The sequence below is a fragment of the Rhopilema esculentum genome, chromosome 7 (assembly GCF_057945365.1).
Source record: "Rhopilema esculentum isolate cy_ngs chromosome 7, ASM5794536v1, whole genome shotgun sequence".
In the NCBI taxonomy this organism is placed as follows: Eukaryota; Metazoa; Cnidaria; class Scyphozoa; order Rhizostomeae; family Rhizostomatidae; genus Rhopilema; species Rhopilema esculentum.
This window is the reverse complement of record NC_142821.1, coordinates 10,944,256-10,968,499: the sequence shown is the minus strand read 5'-3', so window position 1 is coordinate 10,968,499 and position 24,244 is coordinate 10,944,256. Positions and strand designations below refer to the sequence as shown.

The window sequence follows — 24,244 nt, the reverse complement described above, 5'->3', positions numbered from 1 at the left end:
CCAGATTACTAACTTTTCCTCAAACAAATTTCCACCCCTCAGTCGTTTCTTGTCACAGATACAAAGATCATAATTGCTAAAAACAGTTTTTTTAAATGTTTCACAGCTAATTGAATTTGATAACTTAAAACGCGGATGGCTTAAGAATATAATAAATGAGTTCAGCTTACGAGAGAGAAAACAGTTTGGCGAATAATCTATGCAATTAACTAACTTTAGTAAATACGCCTAGCGGTTAGCTAAAACAAACGCGAATAAAGAAAGCATTGAATAATAAACCAATGCAAATAATAAATAGTAAAAAGAAATGAAGGATACCTGGAGATTATTAACAGATGTCACGCTTTCTTTAACTTTGTTTAAAGCCACACTCAATTCGTCTTCTTTTGATTTCAATAATTCTTTTATTTTAGTCAACTCATTTGATATCTCCACGATCTTGTCGTCTGAAGTCTTTTGCTTCTGCAAAAGATATGAAAAAACGTCTCATGTTACAGGGTCAGTTGATGGTTGAGATGGCTAGGTATATGAATGCAAATATACGAATTTTAATTTGATTAAAGCTTAGAGTAAGAGTATTAAAATTTTTTTACATGAAAATTTGTTAAATTTCAAAATTGTGATCAAAATTTACTGAAAGACAAAAACAGTGACATTTTCTAACCCATTTGTAGCTAATTTGTTAGCCAAGTCACATTCCATAATACTTAATTATTAACAAAGCTTCTCTTTACAGACTTGCTCGCCAAGTGCGCTGTTTCATTCTAACAAACAGATTCGTCTTCTTTCAACAGACACAGAAAGGTTGCCACTTTCATATATCAGAATTTTTTAACCTTAGAATCAGCTTCTGATTAGTTCAAAAATCCAAAATTGATTTAAGCACAGTGCTAGATTCATTCATCGTTCCATCATTAACACATAATTTCATGCTACAACCAACATTTGGATTTGAAACTTGCATTATATGTTGTAATTTTGATGCTCCAGAACGGGATATTAGCAGCCGTCGTAGATTACGATGAACTTGCCGGCAAATTTGAAGGTAAATTCATTTCATTACTGCGAAAAGCAATTGTGCCTAAAGCAATAGTTGAGGCTTTAGTTTCACGGTACAAATGAGCATCTATAGGCAACCGAAGGCAAACGAAAAATATTACAACTGTAAGAAAACCAACCGTAGATTGATCGTGTATCTGCTGCTCTAGACTTGTATTGGTTTCCTTTAACTTTGCAATGGTATCTTCCTATGATTTGAATAATTATACATATCACATTTAATGATAAAAATAGCACGTAGTTTTGCAGAGAGACTGGTGTTATGCAGATGGATTCTGGCAAGAATAGTTTGAGAAGCCTGGGATCTCAAATACGGAGTACATAAAGAATGGGATTAGGTGAAATTCAACTGAAGTAAGTCATAAGTCATCCCAAAAACCCATCCCCAAAAGAGAACAGCCACCTCGGTCTTGCAAATCTAAAATTACAACTAAAACCTACGATTCTGCTATCGGGCAGCATTTATTAGAAAACCCAGATTGTGCAAAAAACTGTAATGGCGACTGTTTCGGATTATTGGTAAAGCATGATCGTCGTTCCACCTGGCAGTTTTAGAATCTATCTACATAAGCACGAAAAAACCGCTACTGTGTAGACAAAAGGAGTTCTTTTTCACCTTAGGACTCCACTGGTAACATTCTAATAGGCTCGTGTTTCATGTGCTCGTGTTTCTGATTGGCCTATTTCGATCCACAACTGGGTATATATTCTTCTTAGCGTAGAGTTTTCGATCTATGTTCTGACGTTTTAAACTCTGAAGAGTGTCAGACGAAAAGCTTTAGTTTACTAAATGTTTGCTTTTATCAAAGCCATTTATAAGTCATAAGTACCAAAAATGGTAATCAGACAAACGTTGCAGTATCATTTCATGTATGCTTGTAATACTTACGAAAGTGATAAGCTTATTTTATCATATGATAAATAATTAGACAACATATTACCACATTTTTCTCGAAATAAAATATGACGATAACAACAAGGCATCCATACACACTTTGGTATGTGAAAATGGCCGCTACTCTGTTGTTAATTGCAGCTTCACGTTTAATGCGATTATAAGAAAACTTTTTTGCTTTACACACAAATCTTACCAAACATAATTACATCAAAAGAACAGAATAAATACAAAATCTTTATCAGCAAGTACATTTTAGAATCGTAAAGTTTAGATTATCAGTGGTCCTTATCAGCGATTTTTATCTTGTTTCACATTAGAATTAGCTTCAAAAAAACTCTTATGAATTTTGAATATGTGATTAATCAAGGCTTCTAACAGCGATAGAAAGTGACCATATGGTTTTGTAAATACAATTGCTATGGTTGCTGATAAAAACTGTAAGTTATCATATCATAGACAAATCATAGACAAATCATAGACAAATCATAGACAAATCATAGACAAATCATAGACATAGTGAATTTCATAGACAAAATAATTACAGAAAATTTGAAAAGACTAAATTCTTGCGGCCTAAGAAAACAGAGATACTGTAACAGAGATATTTTTGAGACCTCGATTAGTGCAGAGACGTGCGGTTTGCTATGAACCCACAACTAAACACGGCATCAAATGTACAGGGAATAAATACCAGGCCTGAAGCAGCTTGCTGCAACTTCGTCACTTCCTCTTCTTTTTCTTTCCTGATTTTTTCGATTTCTTTATCGGAAAGCTCCTGAAAATAAGAGAAACACCTAATGAGCCCTACAGTAATATTTCAATCACGAATTCACACCTAATGCACGAATTTATTGTATGGAAAGAGATGCTATATGTATCTTAGTTTGAAGATTTATGCCTAAGGTGAAGCCTGCAGAGCCTCATAAAGGTTCGGTTTTAATAGGAATTTGAAGATAGCGGGAAAATCAAATAGCGGATGTCAACTTTAATACGAACATGCTCTAAATCTTATCGAATTTCACGCTTTGAGTTGAATTTCATATTGACAGAAATTTTTCCAATATATATGGGAAAAATTGAAACTAAGTACCTTCTGTTGTTGACCATTCTCACGTAAACTTTCAACCTGAACATTCAATGCAGATTTTTCGTCAGTCAAAGTAGCACATTTCCTGTTGATAAAAATAGCAAAAATAATAGCGGGTGATTGGTATCAATCTAAAAAGTTAATAGTTTTTTAAATAGCTGATAACAATGTATCGTTTACGACCATATTTTCAAAATCTAAAGAATATAAAAAAAGCTAATCGAAGGTTTCTTTTCCCAAATGCTTGTTTGCATCAATAAAATCCTAGTTTAACATATTATAAACTATATTCTTATGATTTATATCTTATTACATTCAGGTGTATCTCTACATATATTTAAATCTTTACAGAGCTGACGAATCATAACATTTTTAGAACACAATTGAATAAATGCAGAAAAAATCTTGGGGAAATAATTTCAAAAAGTTGTAAAAATATATACTGTTAAAAAAATAAATAAAATTGAACAAACATAAAAATAAAAAAAGTACCGCATTTGTGAAGATAAATAACCTGATATTAAAGAAAATTGAGAAAATAATAAACGTCTTTCTTACTTTTTCAGTTCATGAAGTTCTTCGTTCAAATAATTGACTTGAGATGACGTGTCACCTGAGCTTTTAGCCAGTTGTGATACTTGGGCCTCCTACAATGAACGATTGTAACATACATCTCAAAAACATTTTGGATACCTTAACCAGCGAGAACAAATATCATTGAATGATGCAGCTTACACATGAATAAAATATTCAACTAAATATAAACTTGCCAAACATAGAAAAGCTTGAAAATAGATTGGAATCATGTTTATAAACAGAAACCGTGGAGCTTTAGTTCCTCCCCCCCCCCCCATTTCCCCGCATTTTGCAAAAATTGCAATATATTTAAAAATGAACCACCAGTAAAGCCTCTTTTTATTGAATTTAGCCCTGCCCCCAACTTTTTTAGACCTCCCCACTTTTCTAAACGTTCGCGGTGGCTGATACATACTTACTTCTCGTCAGATACTTGTTCAAAACTTTATGAACCAGGCACAGTCATCCGTTGGCAAACTCAAAATATTTCATTGGCCTTATCTTACCCCAATTGGAACATATCTAAATGATTTTGCACATTAAGATTTATTTTATGCCGCTCTTGCATATTATGTTTACATATTACAATTTAGAAATGATGTCACACCTCGGTACTCGATAAGCTCTATTGAAAGGACAATATCATGTAATGGATTTTCTATCGATAACATACTTGCAAATAACAATAGTCTTAGCAAGCTGAAGTATTTGGCGTTAAAGACAAATCCCCTGAAGCAAGTGGGAAAAAATCGCAAACGCAAAACAGAACTTACGAGTTTCTCATTTTCGGTAGCTAAGTTCTCAACCTTTGATTCTGCGATCTTCAACTTTGATCTTGTCTCTATAAATGCAATTTTCAAACGTTTACGATCATTGAAAACAAAGTGTATGCATGTTAGACGGAATATAACTGAAGGGCCAAAATTTGGCAAAAAGGAAAACTCTCCGGTCAAGACAAGATAAGATAGATGAACAAAGTAAGCTTAGACATGGCTTAATTGAATGATTAATACAGTAAAAACCTGCGTGTAAGAACCTAGGGATTTAAGAACCTTCTAGCAGAAATTTGCTTTTTTAATACTCCAAAATATAAGAACCAGTTTAGCCAAACAATCTCCAACAAGTTCTTATAGTGGTGTTTAACCATTTAATTTATATACCTTTTTACCACAAACCAAAAAGGTGACAGAAAATTGAATTGTTAAAATAAAACTATAAAAGCAAAATGTATGTTGAATTTGAACTGTTTTTATGAAACAATTATTGCTATCATTCTATATACAATACTGTATCATTGGTCAATTGTTAGTGGGCTTTTGGCAACATTGGTACACTATCAAATATTTAGAATGAAGAACAGACCAGATATAATGCTTTTTTTGATAATCAACAATAACATCTACTCCATAGAAGTTAAGGGCCTAATTAAGAACCTGCAAGCCCAAACTGTCGATAAGTACCCCCATAATACAAGAACTTGTTTTGCCAAACTCCGAAAAAAGTAGGTTCTTACACGCGGGTTTTTACTGTACCAAATATCAAGGTATTTAGCATCAAGAAATGCAAGTATAAGCAGAATATATTCGCCTTGAATAAAATATATCTAGCTTCTGCAACAAATACATTAATAATCAAAATACATTAATTAGCGCTTCAATGTCTTCGAAACAAACTATTCTCAGATGTAGCTGGCATTCCAAGAGAATCCTGGCAGGAAGTTAGCTGTTACAGTAAGATTCGCGGCAGCACAAAATTCCCTACACTAAGTCACATGTGCAGTCCTAAGATTTATCGATATATAACAAACTTGCCTTGGGTTTCAGTTTTCACTGTTTCGAGGCTTGACTGAACCGAGGCTATCTCACTATCCTTCGACTGGATTTTAGCATTTAAGTCTGAAATGAAAAACATTTCATATCACTTAGCAATATAAATGCAAATAACAACAAGATTAAAAAAATATAAGTTCAAGTAAATACAAGATAATAACAAAAGACAAGTAAATTCAAGAAATTACTAGTAAACCTCTAGAAAAATCATTTGATAAATTATTTTGACGAAGAAAGTATTCCAAGTTTATGTATCATAGTTTACAGCTTACCAAAAATTGTTTTGTTTAATGCCCCTTTCGATTCAATTGTTTCATTTAATTCTTCCTTCTGCAAAATTAGAAAAAAATAACTTAAGACAAAGTTTTCAAGTGAACATTTTTACATATCAAGTGTTGATACCAACTACGCATAAATCATAGTTCCAAACAGAAATATACATATAAAAGTATCGAAAAGTCAACAAAGTATAATTATCAATAAAACATAAGAAAGTATAAAAAGGGTATATTGATAATATGTAATATATTGATTATGATGATATTTACATATTTTTTAATTTGAAACTCCAGATCACCAATCCTAGTCGTTTTCCCTTGTAATTCTTCACGAAAATTGTTCATTTCTTCATCTTTCTTTGAAAGCTCCTCCCTAAGGTTCAATGTTTGGTCATCAGATTCCTCCTTCGCCTGGTTCAATAACAGTTCCAAATCCCTCAGTTTCCCTTGCAGCACAGTCAAACTTTGCGTAGACTGGATCTCTTTTTCGTTTGTTTCAGCAAGCATGAATTCCAAGTCACTGTACTTGGTTTTCCATTCATCTTCTGCTTGCTGCAATCAATAAAGATCGTTAGAGCAGGCCTAAATTAATATACTTAACCATATATCTCAATGCTGGATTCTTGCATTTTTGTATTGGATGACTCAGTTCTTGAACTAACAAAATTAGGACTATTTCTCCAACATTGCGTTGTGATTTAACAATGATTTTGCCTTCAACACTTGCAAGAGATTCATTCAGTTCAAGAATGTATCGAGCTATACCTTCGGCGTGACCCATAGGCGATTAATCATTATGAATCAGGATTCGAGCAGTTGTTCCCTATCAATTTAACGTTGCCATAAGAACAAGAGTCACTGACCAAGGTATCGGATGGTTTAAAGCCATCCATCATAGTCTTTATGCTCAAGATCTTCAAACCGTTCTGTGATAGTTCGAGGTTAAGCATTGAAGTATAGGAGGCGGGGGGCTCTTTACCTTTTGTTTTTTAAAATTTTGATCACGATACTGAAAACTATTATCGGATTCTACATAGAGAAAAGGAAAAACATATCTTTTCATGATAATAACAAATCGCTACTCACTTTTGCTGCCTCGAGCTCTTCCTTTATTAAACTCATACTTTCTTCCTTAGCTGCAATTCTTTCTTGCATCAATTTCAATTCTTCCTTTTCTGCTTCAGATGACAATTCCTGATTTCATAAAATGCGAACTATGTGAATTTTTTGTCTCAAAATCCCTAAAAGTATTCAATACACAAAGAAAGCTAGGCCCTTACAAAGAAAATTTTATAAAGCAACTAAATTTTCTGTTATTCCTTTCCAATAACCATTGCGGGCCTAAAAGATGCTACCTCCTAGACAATTAGTTCATTATTACCTTTACAAGCTAATACTGATGCCAGAACGGCATCTACACTGCCAAATATTGCGACCATGTAGGCAAACTGTATCTAATAGCCATAAATTTTATAGCCATTTGCTAGTGTAAAAGCCAATCAATTATGAAATTAAGTTGCCCTATCATGATATTGTGCAGTACAAAAGGTTTAAATTGCTTGTTGGATGTCATTCTGGCCTACCTTAGTCACGATATGTTCCTCAAGCTGAAACTGCAAATCTTCTAGCTTCCTAAAGAGGATGAAAATGATCTCAAAAATAATACAAAAACCGGCATAATGTTTTAGCTTTATTACAGCATGAGAAAATTAGACTAGAAAATGCACACTATGTTTGGTGTCAATAACAATCGAAATAATAATTCTAAAATACATTGCTTCTTTTTGGAAGCTGCGCTTTGGCAATTCACAGAAGCCCTTCAAATCTGCGGCCTCAAAAAATTGAAGAAAAAAGAGTAATAAATGAAAGTAAAAATGAATCCCGGGGTAAAAATTGAGAATATAAGGTCACTAAGGGCGCAGACAATATTGACAACGATAAAGCTGTGATGATGAAATCAACTGCGACAGCCACAATTGATCAATATTGAATTAATTTACTCAGTACAGTTTTACTGCTTCTAGTTTTTATCATTCAAAAACATTTGGTGCAGTTGAGTTTTAAACAGGTTGAAAGCCCTTGGTTTTCCTGTCTGTAATGAAGTTTTGCTCAAATTCATTCTGTATGTTGATGAAAGGTTAACCATAGGCATCAAAAAGAAGCTACTCGAAACAACCCTCAGATTCATTCGTGCTACAGATAGCTTTAAAATGCACCAATGCGGCAAACCCCCCAATATCAGCATCCTCTTCGTTTTACATTGTATTTGCAATCAACCAAATTCTTAGTTTGATTACATTTTTCCTAAATTTCCCTTAAACTACTTTATGTGTTGGTCATAGGGTAGTCTTTGTCTTTGCACCCCATGGTATCGTTCATGTAGTGTAGTATTGTAATTTTTTAAGTATCGTAGAATGTAATATATGTTTTGCAATCTTTTAAATGAATAAATTAAATAGGCCTCCAGTATCATAACGTTGGCTCAGTAGAGATCTTTGATTGAGCATTACTTTTTAACAAAAAGTGGCCGATATTTAATTTATTTTGATGGGGTTCAGACACGCGATAATTTCTGACAAAAATACAGGGACAGCATGATATTATTGGGAGTGGGTGTTAGACTAATCTTTAAAAAGTCTTTTTGACAATTATCTCTAGCGATTTTAACATTTTGAAATGACGAATTCCTTTTCATGCTGAATCACCTCATTTACCTGCTCGCAACGTCGCACATTTTCTTTAAAAAACATGAGTAGTTCTAGGTCCCCTTCTACCCCTCGTAATTTCCGCCTTCTGTGTGAAAATATTCTTTTTGAAATAAAAGAGCTTGCAAAGTTGACCTCCAGACATACCTTTTTTCTTCTTCCAGCTCAGTTTCAACTGAAATCTTAGATTTCTCCATTGTCGAAAGAGTACTTTGTAGCCTCTTTGTTTCTTCATCGTTGTCTCTTTGAAGCTAAATCGTTTATCAAAAAACATTAATTAGATTAGTGGTGAGAAAAAAAGGGGGGGGGGAAGGAAGAATTTGCAAAACATCAATATCTGTGCATTATTTTATTTTCGAAATATCTCCGTAGCTAATCATGCAGAGGGTTTCGTTTGACTGTCTAATAAATTCTAACTTTAAAATATCGATAACATTACATTTTCAAATTTTGAAAGATATGTTCTTGTAGATATACAGAAAACTAAATAATTCGTTTTTTCTATACCTTGATGCTTATATTCGATTGTTGATATTTAATCACGATTACAATAAGATTCATAAATGATTATAAATAGGGTTTAACTTAATGTTATGTTTATTGAGTTATGTATTATCAATCGTGTAACTTAGTAACTATGAATGCATTACTGAAAACAATGTATTAGCCATAGCCATATTAAATATAGATTGGCGAGGTGTCTACTTGGCCTACATGCCTAATGAAAGAAATGCTGCTTAGTATTGTTAAAGTTAAAAGTATGAAATTCTGCAAAACAAAAATATAAATATATATCAAAAGAATTCAATAACTTGAGAAGGCATCGATCAACGAAATTTGAGACATTGCATTGCAGAGAATAAAAATTTAACGATCGGATCAAGATCAGTTCTGTTCATGCTTGATTTAGAATCCTGAATTGTATAATGATGGAAAAAAGGATGGTTTAATAAAGGTATCCAAAAATAACTAACCTTGTCGTAAGATATTCGAAGAGACGTAAGTTTGTTTTCACTCTGAAAAGAATTGAATAAGTGTCATAACCACGGCCGTCACAGGAGTGTGGCACGAGATAAATTCCGGCTAGCTTGCAATGTGTTGACAAACCCCTTTACCACCAAATTGTGACTTAATATTTTTAGTAGGCAAGCGGCACTGATAGGGCAACCTCAACAGTCATGTGCATTTCTGACTGGCCTATTGCGATCAACAGCTGGGTATATATATTTCCTAGCGTAGAATTGTTGACCTGTGTTCTGACGTTTTAGACCCTGACGAGTGTCAGACGAAAAGCTTTGTGTTATGTTTTAAAGTTTTTGCCTTTTTCAAAGCCATTTCCAAACTTTGTACCACAAAAAAATTATTTGTAAATTGCTTCATTAGACTTCATTAGAATAGAAAAATCTGTTTAGTAATAATGAGGTTGTTGAAATTTCAGGAAACATCTAGCCGGCCTTGCCCAAAAAACGCTTGAAACTACAATCAGTTTTCTAATACGAAATGGCTTAAAAGAAAACAAAACTTAAGATTTTGCCTAGAATAGTTTAGAGGCTCGGAAAGAAACACTTACTACACCACTATTCTCAGCAAAAAAAATTTATTATTCCAACATTATCGAAATATTGAGAATTAAACATAACCTACTTGCTGAAATTGTCCCATAATGTTGGTAACTTCCTGGCGGTCGATTTCTCGCTCTTTGAGTAGGCCCTTAATTTCATTTTCACGATCTTGTAACTGAAGCTGAAATTGAAAACAGATGGGTCATGATTTTCTTAACTTCTTGCGAAGGAACTGATTCATCTATACAATGAAAGCTAAAAATAGCAAAATAATTCTAAAACTAATATATCACCTTACATTAAGTTGAAGATATTACATGGATATTGCATAACGATATTAACTTCCATCTTTAGAAATGCAGTGTCTTGCATTTTATCACAAGATATCACACCAGATCACACCTTTGCATTGTACCATGAAATAACATAATATTTTACTGTGCCTTGATGCACACCGTATCGCACTGAATAATATTTATATTTTTTCATCATATCATAACGATATTAACTATGAATACAATACGTATAAGTATTTTGCTGATATATAATATTGGAATTTCAAGTCTGAGCATAGTCAAATATATCGACAGAAACGCAAACAAAATATCGTTCTTAAAGAGGCTGTGTTTCAAAAATCCCTCGGCGCAAAGCTGAACCCACGTGATACGATAGTCTACAGACAAATCACATGAAATCCTTTGGGAGGGTTTAAGGAACTTAAATACTGCAAAACATGGACTTCGATAGAGCAAAAAGAACTGTGGATTGAGATTGGCCAGTTAATCTTTGAGATTGGAAAGCGAAAACCACGCTTTCTAATTAGTCCACATACATGAAACTCATTCATTTTTGCTCTAATTTAGGATCTCGGAAGTTTCCTTGCTTCTTTTAGCCACGCCCCATTGTTTGCTCATGCAAACTATGAAGGTTTCTTTATCTTAAAAACCCAAAGTGTCATGAAAGAGGCCTGTCTCGTTTATATTTAAATGGCAAAACAACCCATCTTTAAGCACAATTTATCTCCAAAATCGATCCTATGACAACTACGTAGAATGAAAAAAATAGAAATCATTTAAGTAAAAATTCCTTTTCCTGGATGAAATACGCAAAAAATAGTACAACTTTGATATTTCTCCAGAATCTATAGCCTGGTTGGCTCGATTAAGAAAAAATTTCTCATTCATTTTCAAGCCACAGACCCTTCAAGTCTGCCTTTAGTTAATTTTTTATCTTTAATGTTATGTTTCTTATTTTTTTACTTTTAAATAAAACCTTTAAATAGATGTCATCTCGATGCAACTTCTTTAAACGCTATAAGGAAATATTACCTGTAAAGAAGCTATCTGTGACGTAATTGCAGGGTCGCGAGCATCCGAATGTGAAGTCTTTGGTGTTTCTGACTGGGCGGTAGTAACCTAAGCAAAAAGCACACATAGTGAATTCATAGCAATAAACACTCCTGGCACAACCTACTTTGGATACCAAAATAAACAACAAAGCAGGATCCAGAATGTCAGCACGTTTCAATGGAATATCGATAAACAATGTAGATATAAGGTAAAACTTCAATACAATGCGGAACATACACTTTCTACTTTTGGGCTGACAACGTCCACCACTGCTGTCGGCGTTGTGGTAACTTCAGGCGGCGACGCGGCTGCGCTTGCAGCCACAGTTGGAGCTTCAGCAACAACTGGAGTAGAGACAGTAGGCCCATCTGTTATCTTTCTAACCTTGTGTGCTGGGGCAAACAAACCGTACTTTGGATCACATTGGAAATACCTAACGAGGAATCAATTTTAGAAGTCAGAAAACAGAAAGTTGAAGTATCATTGAGTCATGTAGCAATCTCTAAATAAAAAGTTGTGATTTTTGAGTCGTGTTTGTTAGTGGTTTACAAATGTTGTAATTTCAAATTATCATTTGATCAGTGTAGGTTGAGTATTGTCGGTATGTGAGCATGCCCGGAGATAAACTATTGTATACAAAGTTTTGAGCGAGTTTGATATATATTCAAATAAGCCTAAACTTGGAGGTTGTATATTATTCCAACATGGCAGATCACCTTGTCCCTGCAACAGCGCCATCATTTTTGCCAACCGGTTCCTTCAATTCAACCCCACACCAAATCCCTTTCGCAAAACCTGTTTCCCCTAGATATCGCAGTACACCCGTCCGAGTATCCCCTATTGATACAATGTCTCCCACGTTCAAGTCTTTTGGGATTTCTGTGCTATCTGGTGTTCTGACTGGGGTAGTTGTCCTTTCTACTGCTTTGGTTCGCTCTATTGCAGGAGTGGCCGAAATGCTGCCACGAGGCCTATAGTTTGGATCTCTGACATCAGCAATCTTCTGTAGCTTTTCGAGTTTGACAAATACCCCATAATTTGGCTGGCACTGAAAGTAGCGAATACCAGCAACTGTTCCATCGTTTTTCCCAACTGGGGTATCAAGAACAACCCCTGCCCAATCACCTGTGAAAGCGAAAGAAAATAATCAAAATATTGAATAGCCCAATGGTATGTCTAGGTATTGCTTAGAAGAATTTCAGGAAAAAATATCCATCTTTCAAAAGAGAAAGATAAAACTTCTTGCAAGACAGTATGACAGGGGATGTTCTCTTTCATTTGTAAAATTGAATACTTGGGTGGAAACAGCCATAACCAAAGGTCATTATCAAAACATGTGATCACTACAAAATTTGTTGCCAGGAAGGGAGAAATATTTAAAACAAAGACAACACATGATAAAATGACAAATTATTTGACATATTGCAGTACAGAGACAGTACAGTCAAAGGCAAATATTTATCGATGAAATGGTGTCAGCTTTAATGTAAAAATAATTTTTCAAAAAAAACCAAGAAATATGCAGTGAAAATTCAATTCATTATTGTACAAAAAATTATCAGCTTCCGAAGCGCAGCCTCTCCCTTTTCCTTTTAGGCAGGAAATGATTGCAATATACTGGGAAAGTACAGGCCAAGCCTTACTTGATTTCAGGAACATACTCTTCATTTGCTACTTATCATTTTAAGACCATAAACATTTTTGCAAAACAGTGGAGGTGGCATAGTCTTGTCAAAAAAAATTGTTAACAGCAAGAACATGACGTCATCAATCACATCAAATTCAGTTTTTACAAAAATTTTGAATCTCCCCCCCATTTCTGCATTTGTTCCCTTTTATATTTCTCCCCCCATTGCCTTAATCCCCACTGTCCTTTCTTGAACCTATCTTCTCCAAAATATCTTTGCCTTAAATAAATTAATTTTGAAATATCATCTTATGCAGAAATCACACAATACGGTTTTGAATTTCCACAAATCCCTAAGAAAATTGGACTGAAACTCTGTTCAGCTAAAAACAGAGGTAATGTGCAGGTTAACAACAGTTCAAGTTATAGTACTTTTTATCAGATTTTTTTAAGATAATAATCTTATCATCTTTGAAGTCATCAAATCATAAACAGGCTTTTTTTCATTTTGCAATACAACATTGTACTTGCATGATGCAAACTGGAAAAATGCCAGATAACTGATAGCTATCCGATCTAAATCACAAATAAAATGATGACATCAAAATAAATAGAAAATAGAAATAGAAAATGTTGAATATTGATCAACAGTCACAAAGGCTCCTGTAGAAATGCTTATGGCCAGTGAAAGACCTGAATTTTGTTAACTGATTACTATATAATTGATTACTGTTAAATTGGCTTGCTCCAAGGCTCAATAACATTAATTTGATAGGGAAAGTAGGCGAGCTCATTTGGTTGTACCCCAGTCAATATTGACTAAATTTTGCTCTGTTATTTCAAGAAAGGACTATTTCACAACATCTCCAATGTATGGGACCAAAGGCTGTGTTTTATTAAGCACTCTTGATCCATTGAAAATAGCACAAAAGAGCGGAAACATATCAAACTAAGTACTTTTTCAGACATTCATCTGAGATTAAACATTGGGTAATGTCCAAAAGAAAGCAGAAAATTTATACCCAGAAACAGATCAAAAGTAACCTGAGAGGAAGAATGGAACAACATTCTTGATAAATACTGTAATTTTAATAGTATTTGGTAAAATAATTCAAATTAAATTACTTCACCATTCAATAATATTTTGATGGGGAAATTTGTTGAAACTTGTGACTACTAGGTGGCAAACTGCTAACCCATTTAAGTAAAGGCCATAGCAGCCAAACAATAACAGACGCACCACTAGGTTGCTCTTGTCCTATTTCTTTCAGGTAACAATGCTGTGCATACATGCATCAGGCCATTTAGTCCAGAGTGGCAGTTCTGAAGCCAAAAACCTAAATCCTTCTTAACAAAATTGATGTCTAGATTTAAAACTTGAGAATTGAACTTGATATCAAGCACTTTTTTGATAGCAAAGCTAAATAAATGTACCTATTATCAAAATGTCAGGCCAGAAACCTATGGAGCCAAGTAGGTCTAAAATGTTTTCAAAGCAGCCATAACACTTGAATTGAATGTGCCCCCTGTCAACAGCCATCCCCTGTCCATTGCTAGCACCCTTGAACTATGGGCATACAGTTTTCAAAAATAAATAAAATTCAATTTACTATTGATATCTACAGCATATTTTATCAAAACTACAGCCCTGAATAACATAATGACTGTTGGCAAACAAAATATAGTGATCTCTTGGCCCCTGATCAAATAGTTCAACTACAGTGAAACTAGATACTTTTTATCAAGGCGCTAAAACATAAATAGCTGACCTTTAGCAAACCTTGTTTCTCCAACAAATTGAATGACCCCTTTCTTTTCTGTTCCTGTGATGTTTACTCGGTCTCCAATTTTTAAATTTTCTGAGTCAGTTGATACGCCCCTTGGCTTTACAACTGAGGATGTTGGTTTCTTAATCTGCGACAAAGAACCTTCTCTTTTTACTGCTCCAGGAGTAGGAGTTTGTTTTGACGGCGTTTTTATACTTTCCCTTTTAATTTGCGGAATTGAAGATTCCCGTTTCATCTGGGGGGTTGACGATTCACGAGTGATTTTTGGTATCGACGTTTCTCGTTTCATGTTCGGAATGGAAGACTCTCTTTTCATAACAGGCAGTTGTGATTTTGTAAAGGAGTTTTCTCTTGACATTGCACCAGGAGTTGACATACCAGATGATCTGCCATTAACAGCATCGTCTTTGGAGGCGGAGGAATGCCCCCTCGGCACGACTTTCGACTTTGATTTTGAAGGAGTTGGTAGGCCACTCATGGCATTCAACGATCCTTTAGCAGAAAATGCCCTAAATAATACAATTATTCCATGAGTTTATGTGAAATAGACCATTAAAACTATCTTCCTGATATTCAAAACTGCATTTACTGCCTAATATTGCCCACAGATTCCACTTGAGTCAGGAAGCGGCGGCCTACAGCAATATTTTGTGGACACAGTTAAATACCTCCTACTGCAAATAGGTGTTGTTTTAACGTACCTTTAAAGACAATATAGGATTTGTCAATTAAAGCCACAAAAATTTCAGCTACACAAAAGATCTGCTGGACTTCAGTTTTCCATAAATTGCTGTCATATAAATTTGTTTTCAACTAGGCTAAATCAGAAATCCAAGAACACAATACGTTGTCTAGGCCTGAACCTACAGGAATACGAGGCAAGGTAATGACGTAATCTTTGACAAACAGAAGGAAAAGATGTAGTGGAACTAACTTCTTTCTCGCAAACATTAACAGAATACTTATGAAAAACAAAGCAGATACTATGAAAGATAAACTACCATAAGAAACAAACAAAGGCACGCACACAGACACTTTATTAAAGCTGAGGCTAATCTTCCTTAAAACAGCCCCGCACTCTGCTTGACGAAAAGCCACTTGAGGAAAAAATAGGCCATGCAAAACTCTTCTCATCTGATCTTACCCATAAACATAAACCTCGCTGGCTTACTGTGCCATCATTTAACAATGAGCTGCTATGCAAAACCTGTACAGTATTGAGAGAAATGTGCAAGCTCACACTCAGGCACAAACAAACAAACAGATAGCATAAACCCAAGCAAGTGGGTAAGTAGTGTAAGTAGTTAAAACAGCTCCAGAAGTTTGTACTTTCAATTCCAAAGACAAAAGTATTGTGTGAAGACCTTTCATACATCTTGAAGGGCTCCCTAAAGACCTTTCAAACATCTTGAGAAATCCCTATATTTTCTTCTTAAATTTATAAAGCACCGTATTTATGTGAGCGCAGGCTAGAGTTTTTTACCCCCCTCTCCCCAGGGCCTCCGAAGAAAGAGGGGCCAGGGGCAATGCCCCCACTTTTGCAAAACAATAAAACTTTTTGCAAAATCATTTGTTATGGGGCCAGGGGCAATGCCCCCACTTTTGCAAAACAATAAAACTTTTTGCAAAATCATTTGTTATGGATGTTAAATTTTCAATCCTATATCGTAGCCTATGCCGTTGTTTGAGCAGTACAACTAACTGCAGTGCCGTCGGAACGAAATTCATATTGGGGAGGCTGCCCATTGTATTCCTTCTCATTCACCGTCATAAAGGAAAAATACTACAGTTTTGACAATTATTGGGGGGCTCTAGCCCCCAGCACTCAGCTTCCAACGGGCCTGAATTGGCGGCAGTTGCAGATTCAGACCGGGTTCCAAGGGTTCTGGAACCCTGTTAAATTTTCTTAAGACACATAGCACCAGTTTTCCCTTTACTTTCGAACAAATGACAACGAGTCCCAACGGCAAATGGGCTCTTGTACCGCAACCTTTGCCGCTCTCTAAATATGGTATTGTGAAAGAAAAGAACCCTGTCGTAGCCATGGTAATCTTTTGTAACATATTATATTCCTCTAAAAATCATCTGTGAGTTGCTTTGAGTCTTCCACAGAAGAATATTATCATGTATAGACTAAGTTAAAAAACCATCAATGATTACTTTGTTGTTTTGTAAATAATATTTTGAAGGAGAATTTCTAATTTGTACTGGTTGGTCATTCCACATTTTTGCCCCATATATAAGAATAGACGTCAGGCCATACAGAAAACTGTTCCTATGAGTCAAAAACAAGTTACCGCGATTAGATTGCCTAGTAGAGTGTTGATGAATATTTGCATTGAAAGAGAAATATTCATGAAAGCAAGAAGGATTTTTCTTATCTATACATTCGTAAACAAATTGTCTTAGCTGAAAAATGTCTTGAAGTCTGAGAAGTTTAAGCTTTTTAAAAATTGGAAGAGAGAGAGAACGAAAGGGTTGACAGGGACAGCACACTATTCTAAAAGTGGAGGGGCTGAAATGGGTATGACCAAAATTTTTTGAGGCCATGCCCTCTAGAGCGCCGGAAAACGCCCTTTTTAGAAAATGCTTGCTTATTTCTATTGAATTTTCATAAAGAGTCTGGTTCAGAGAAGATATCAATAACCATAGAAATAGATAAAATTAGCTCGAGGGTAATAAAAAACCAAGCTAACCAAGTTAGAAAAACATCATATCATTAAACAAGATAAAACACCACTAATAAACCTACATTAACGAAGACTGTTTAATAGAAAGATTTTAATCGACTAGCAATACTCTTAGTATCAGAACACTGTTTTGGTTAACTTTGGAGACTTGAATGATTATTTACAAACAAGTTGATGAAAAATAGGTTGAGTATCGGATTTCGCAAACTTAAAGGACAATTGAAATTAAGCAAAACATTATTCAAAAGGATCGGCTGCAAAAGGAAGGATTATTGAAAGTAAGTTGAATTTGTCACGGAAAGTGGAATAAAAGGTGCAAAAATTGTTTTAAATATTCGCAAAAAAGGGAATTTCCCTAAATTAGAGAAACAAAAAGAAAACACTAATGTGGTTGTAACGGATATTTATTGATAACATTTGAAATTTTTCGTCTAGTATTTTCCGCCCACGCCTGAGTTCAGGCTAAAATATATATTTAAGAACTTGGAAATTGAATCACGTAACCTGAAAGAGCTTCAAGAAATAAAAGTACGAAAACAGTAGCACATGATCTTTCCCATCAAATCACTCGAGGGGTGTATCACTCTTTCAAAAACAGCATACGAGATTTTACTAAACCGTAGGATTTTTTGGGATTTTCCTCGAAAACAAAAAGATTTTTGCTAAAGGCGTACGAGATTTTTGTGGGGTGATAGTAATTTCAATTTGGTCTCTGTTCATGAAAAGTCAAAACAACCAATATATCAACCAATATTCAACATATTCAATTGATTTTGCAATTCGTGTGTATTTTATGATGCTTTTAAGGTAATGCGGTCAAAATTTAAATCCTTAAAATACATTTTGATGACGTCACTTCGAGACTGGCGAGTAGAGCCGAAGCCAAGCACGGAAATGAAAGAGAGGCAGGTTTGGCAAAGCTTATGGGTGGACATCAATCAATAGAATGAGCAATAAAATCAGATTAAATGAGCAGGTAGACACTTGAATTTGAACATATATGTTTGACTATTTTGCGGAAGTTCACAGAGAAAGGTTTTTTGAACCTTGTTTTCCTGAGACTCTTCAGAGAATCGGTCCGGGTTTTACATAACCACGAGATAAGACCATAGACACGTTGTCAGCAAGACCTGCTTGAAAAAATTAGCTCATTCATCCAAGATTTCAGGCAAAAAAAATTTCGCTTGAAAAAATAAATGGAAGCAAATCTGTTATCTGCGTCTTGATAAATAAATTTTTTTCAAGTTCCACGTACCTATAACTGCTATATTGAGGCAATGACCTTATAGACGAGTTACTTTGGACACTGCAGTCGCTTGAATCTGAACAAACACTCCATCTTCTTGTTCGTTCTTTTATTTCTCCTTTCTTCTCTTGCAGATAACGGCGGATGTCGTCCGTTCTCAAAAGCCTGACACGAACAAAGATAAAAACAGCGTGAATTAATATTATCAAATCACATGCAATTAAATGGTATACTACCGTATGTAAATGATTGATTGTTGTTGTGGCCTATTTACCTCTGCTTGCCGGACATATCAATCTATTAAAGTTCATGTTAGACGGCCAGTTTTCATCAAATCCTTCAAAGCTTGATCGAAAGGTACATTCATAAGGATCGGTTGCGACTTAATATAAATTATTAAAAAAAGACAAGGTCGAAAACGGTTTGATTTCTTTCAGGATGTGATGTGACTTCAAGTTTAGCGCAAAGTTGATTATTCACACAACAATGAACAGCCTTTGTGTTGAGAAAGACAATACTTTCTCAAGTCTTTGAGGGTCTTTTACTACGTCTTCGGATTAATGACGGGTCTTTAGGAACATGGAGATTATCTATTAGCGTTATTATGGGTCAGAATAGGTGATACAGCTTATCAAATGACGGGGGTATCAAATGAATATTGTTCTTATCCCTTGAGCAGCATAGCCAGTTCAAAGGCAAGTTAGCTGCGGGGACAAGCCTTTGTTTAAATGAAGATGATGACAATAGCCTATTGTTTAATACAATGGAAAGTCACCAGGGCTTTGGGGACAATTGCCCCTAGTTGGTATGTTAAAAAGGCCCCGTTAGACGGAATAGATGCTGAAATGTCTTACTGTATTCCTATATCCATGCAATGAAATTTTATACTCCCTCAGACTATAGAAAAAGCTAGCCGTATGGGTATCGTAATTCTTTGAACTCCCGCCTACTTCTAAGCATTAGCCCCATTCCGATTAGTCCCCATCCTGGCACTGAAAAATCCTGATAAGCTCCAATCAACGAACGAGACAATGTTAACAATACATTATTTTATCAGTCTATAGTAAATAATACATTCAACGAAAAAATGAAAAGCAAAGCATTATTTTCTTAGTTGTTAATCCCCTTTGAATTTTTAACGGAAAAGTCATCAATGTATTATGAAAATTGGTTTGTTTGGTTAGGATTGGAGCTTTCTTCAAGTTGGGGCTCATTTTCAATTTACTTCCAAGGTTAACTGTTATTCGAAGGTGATCAGATTAGATTTATAGAATGTTTTTCAGTGAAATTTTGCATTCATTTGAAATGATAGGCATGAATACTTTTCCTCCTATGTCACATAATATAATGATTTTAAATGCCTTATAGATATATTTTTTGGATTTATTTGCATCTGGAAAATGTAAGTTTTGACTGCAACATTATGTAGCCAAAGGGGCTCGCATTAGTAGCTTAAGGGCATTTTGAGTATCTGTCGGGGAACAAATTAAATATTGTTGCTGGGTCTCTAATGCAAAGATTTTGAAGTTACCAGGGGCTATACTGAAATAACAATCTAATAACAACATATTTCTAATTGTCCTCGTTGCAAAAAAGTGCCCTCCTCCATATCCATTTATAATTGAGTCTATTGGATGCAATGCCCCATAGCCCACTGTGTATCCGTGCTTTATTTGCCCCATAGCCCACTGATTTCTTCTAAGCCGATGGTATTGCCGATGTCCTTCCAAGGTTCAAGATTTTGAGTATTCCGCAATAAAATGTGTCAGTTGTTTTGATTCAACAGATAATTAAAAGCGACTCTCTTCTTTGATGAAATGGTGGAAAATTCAGTTTGACCACAAGATGGCGTATCTATGCATACTGAAGCACAGAATAGAGTTCAGAGTGATGGCGCCATAAAAATCTATTTTAGAACTTTTGAAATTTGGACCCCATAACTTGAAAGAGCATAATGGAACTCCTCCAAATGCGCAAAATCAGTCAATTGTGTTACGAATTGGCAAAGATATAGCCACATGTGTATTGGCTCTTGTCCCATCAAACCTCTGTATTTCGGTCTCTGTTCATAACTTTATGGACAGAGCGAAAATAACAGTGATTCGTTAGCAAACTGTAAATCCTTTATTGGCTATATCTCAACCGATTTTAAACATATTTGGCCAATTTTGCATATTTGAAAGTATTCCATAATGATATTTCATATTATGTAGCTAAAATCAAAACATTCTAAAAATAGATTTTTGGTGACGTCATACTTTAGAACTCAATACAAGGAAGCGAAAAGCATTTAGTCATGATTTATTAAATTAGATGACGCAATGCTGACGCAAGCTGCGAATGACTGAAAACTGAAAACTACGTATTAGGTCACAATGGAGGTCTAAAAAATACCTGGGCATGTTTCTTTGTGGATGATCCGGTCCTTAGCATTCACTCTCTTGATTCTAGGAATTAAGAAAAACAACATTAGATCTGTTTAGCACGAGAAATGCAGCTATTTGAATAATAAACATTTATAGGCAAGATGCGTATGATGGTCTTAATACACACCTGTATTCGGTTTCGAAACAACCTATTCGATGAATTCGTATTTCATTCCTGCAATTTTCGTGGACACCAACCCTCCTTCCTTCCTAACAAACCTTTATCCTTATCTGTCACAGTTAAGTTAACAGATTTGCTGCATAGTTATAAATTATCATGAATTAGCTAAACCAAGCAGCTGGCAAAATACAGTCTTTTAGAAGCTTTTTTGCGAGATTCGGTTAACTCACGAGGACCCCGTGATATCAAAAAAACCGATGGCTGTAGTTGCTTTTATATCGATCTCGTATTCAAATTTAGTTTCATGACGTTGGGCAGTAAGTTTATCTGATGATTCACATCATATAAGCATGAATACGTTGTTGTTTCTTAATGCAATATTCTGGTCGATTCGGAGGAACATCTGATTATTTCTTAATCATGTTGCAAGACCAAGTCATTCTCTAATGCTCAGATTCTGTAAAGACAGTTCCAAAAGTTGACATTTTAACCAAATTGTAGTGAAATCCTCTCTGGCCAGATCTTTTCTTGGTCCCGGCTGCAGGAAACCACATTTTCTAGGTGAAGTTTTGCCTGACGCAACTTCAATCTGTTTCATTTTCTTGCTGTTTCCATGCTTTTCTTACTTTACTCTGTTTCAGTCCCAACCTGTCATCGACTCTGTTTCAGTTTCATTCAATCCATTTCTATGTCAATTTGTTTCAATTTCATTCAGTTTTTCGATTCCTTTCCTAGTTTTACTATTTATAACCATTAAGTAATCGAATGAATTTTCTGATGTTCGGATCCACCCAGCCGTCCGTAGTAATGTTCGTAGTAATGTTCGCTTGAGACGGTCTCTGGTGCATGTTGAAAAGGGGTGGGGGGGGGGGAGAAAGGCAAATTTGAAACTCATACCAAAAGATTTTACGAAAAGGCACTTATGTTTTGAAAAACGTTTGAGCTAGGGAGGGGGGGGGGGGGGTTGGAGATGCTTATAGCTCTGAGGTTGAAGGGGTAGAAATGGTAACAACAAATGGAGATTCGGAAAACATGAATCAAACTGATTGGTATTCCATGCAAATTTGGCATGCATTGTACCAACCCAGGTAGGGAATCTGTTGCAAATTAATCCCATCAAATTATTTTCTCTATTATATAATAGATTAGTAATAGAAGCGAAGAAAAGTCAAATCATGACGGTTCAAAAAATTATGTACAAGGTTAGGCACTGTAAAACGTAAATTTTTGTCGTTTGCTTACATTCGCTTTTCAATTATTGGCAAGACCAGTCAAAACAGTTTTGCTAAGAATACTATGGGAACTGAGAACATTGCTATTGAAAGCAAAGCATTGTTTTAAAAGTAACTGCTATTAAGAACATTGTTTTTAAAAAACATCACTGTACAGAATATTTTCATTCAAAATATTGAGCGTGAGTTGTTATTAAGGATTTCTATCTATCTGTCTGTAAGAACATTTTTATGGGATGTATCTTTTACGGCAACTTATATCTTATGCTATCATCATTCAGTAAAATATCTGCATTATACACACCCAAAGTTGTGCTAACTTAGGCCATAGAAATTTAAGACTAATAAAGAACAACCAGCTTGAACCTTAAATGGTTCTTTTAAAAATGTGAGCACAGCAGCAAACAAGGCCCACTGAGCATATTACATATTGAAGGGGCTACAGCGTTTTGTTTTGGGGGTTAGACATGTTAAAAACCAAGAAAAAGTCGATTTTTGAAATTATTTTGGGGCTAAAGCTCTTGTAGCCCTCCTCCCCCGTTTCCGCAGTCATTGACAGCAGAACATTCATGATACACTTGTGAGACCAAAATTCTGTCGAAAAGAAATTTAGGACGAAATCGTTTGCAAGTAGTTTTGCATGTGTTTGTTATAAAATGTTGTTCATCAGTTCAGGATTAAACTGAATTTATTTAGATTTATGGAATCTTTTCTTAATATTCAACTGCTTGTGTATATTTCTTGCCAGGTATGTAAGATGTTTTTGTAACGATTAGAAAATAAGTTAAAAATAATGTTTAATGATTTACCTCAAATTACCTGTCAATTTCATATCATGTAACATTAATTATTGCTCGATATTGATAATAATTACCAGCACAAAAGGTATTAATTTGTTATTTTTCTTTCAATTTCCAAACATCGCTGCCCTGAACGAATGGGTTCGTTTTGAGGTGGCCATGCCCAAACCTTCAGCACCTAACTTCAAATTAGTTTTTTGATGTCAAGTTAATATTTACCATTTTACTTTCCCCTATGCAGAAACCAAATTTTATGCAGCTGCCAAAGTTTTTCAAGATAAAATTTAAAGTAAAATGTCTACAGGTGCAAGCAAATGTTACAGACACTTACCACAGTCCAGAACCCTGAAACAAACAAAACAGGTGCACTGAGAATGTCCTAACAATAATTCGAGTTTTCAGTACGTCCGCAGGTTGAGTGAACAGTGACTCAAAAAGTTGTTTTTGACCGAATACTCCACTGTGCTTACGTTCAAGACTCTCTGCCTGTTTGGGCATGTGAATAAAACCAAAGAGGATATCTGTGGTATCCGTTATGGCTGTGTTTGTTGGATGGGGGCTTCCTATGTACATCCAACCTTTTATTTCTTATATAACTAAAAGCGAGTTATGTTGGCTCTTTGAAACAGCTAAGGATATAAAGATCATATTAAAATATGTTTATTTTCATCATTGAAGAAAATGTTGTAAATTAGATTGAGTTTCTCTATGGCTCAATGTCCAAGGATTTTAAGTACTTTGCAATGCATCCGTCTTGTGTGTTATGGAATGATCAATGAATAAGGCATTTGGTAAGCAGATTACGTAATGTTTAGCCGAGTAGCGAGCAGGTCCTATTACTCACAACTTTCGTGATATATTGGGTACATGGATCAAATTAATCTCGGTTTTGCCGCATCAGTTCTACTCGATACCTCGATTTCAGTTTCCTTGATCAAAGCAGGCCCTTGATATTTTTCTTTCAATTGAAAA

The 24,244-nt window shown here is 35.0% G+C and overlaps 1 protein-coding gene across 4 annotated transcripts in view; it reads right to left on the bottom strand.

Moving 5' to 3' along the window:
• LOC135683932 (uncharacterized) overlaps nucleotides 1-24,244 on the bottom strand; it is a 36,289-nt gene that overhangs the window by 9,659 nt on the left and 2,386 nt on the right. Inside the window, exons 1-21 of one of the 4 annotated variants that reach the window (XM_065199337.2) lie at nucleotides 23,604-23,762; nucleotides 21,088-21,140; nucleotides 18,703-18,858; nucleotides 14,740-15,266; nucleotides 12,060-12,468; nucleotides 11,581-11,776; nucleotides 11,323-11,409; nucleotides 10,077-10,175; nucleotides 9,407-9,448; nucleotides 8,580-8,683; nucleotides 7,311-7,359; nucleotides 6,814-6,921; nucleotides 5,998-6,279; nucleotides 5,722-5,779; nucleotides 5,432-5,515; nucleotides 4,394-4,461; nucleotides 3,603-3,691; nucleotides 3,048-3,129; nucleotides 2,649-2,732; nucleotides 1,179-1,247; nucleotides 319-462 (exon numbers count right to left, since the gene is read on the bottom strand). In XM_065199337.2, the coding sequence (XP_065055409.2) occupies nucleotides 319-462; nucleotides 1,179-1,247; nucleotides 2,649-2,732; nucleotides 3,048-3,129; nucleotides 3,603-3,691; nucleotides 4,394-4,461; nucleotides 5,432-5,515; nucleotides 5,722-5,779; nucleotides 5,998-6,279; nucleotides 6,814-6,921; nucleotides 7,311-7,359; nucleotides 8,580-8,683; nucleotides 9,407-9,448; nucleotides 10,077-10,175; nucleotides 11,323-11,409; nucleotides 11,581-11,776; nucleotides 12,060-12,468; nucleotides 14,740-15,266; nucleotides 18,703-18,858; nucleotides 21,088-21,095 (2,745 nt within the window). In that variant the 5' untranslated portion in view covers nucleotides 21,096-21,140; nucleotides 23,604-23,762. Of the gene's footprint in view, nucleotides 1-318; nucleotides 463-1,178; nucleotides 1,248-2,648; nucleotides 2,733-3,047; nucleotides 3,130-3,602; nucleotides 3,692-4,393; nucleotides 4,462-5,431; nucleotides 5,516-5,721; nucleotides 5,780-5,997; nucleotides 6,280-6,813; nucleotides 6,922-7,310; nucleotides 7,360-8,579; nucleotides 8,684-9,406; nucleotides 9,449-10,076; nucleotides 10,176-11,322; nucleotides 11,410-11,580; nucleotides 11,777-12,059; nucleotides 12,469-14,739; nucleotides 15,267-15,458; nucleotides 16,092-18,702; nucleotides 18,859-18,967; nucleotides 19,248-21,087; nucleotides 21,141-23,603; nucleotides 23,763-24,244 lie in introns of those variants that run through there. The other 3 variants (XM_065199338.2, XM_065199336.2, XM_065199339.2) reach the window with 3 other exon arrangements.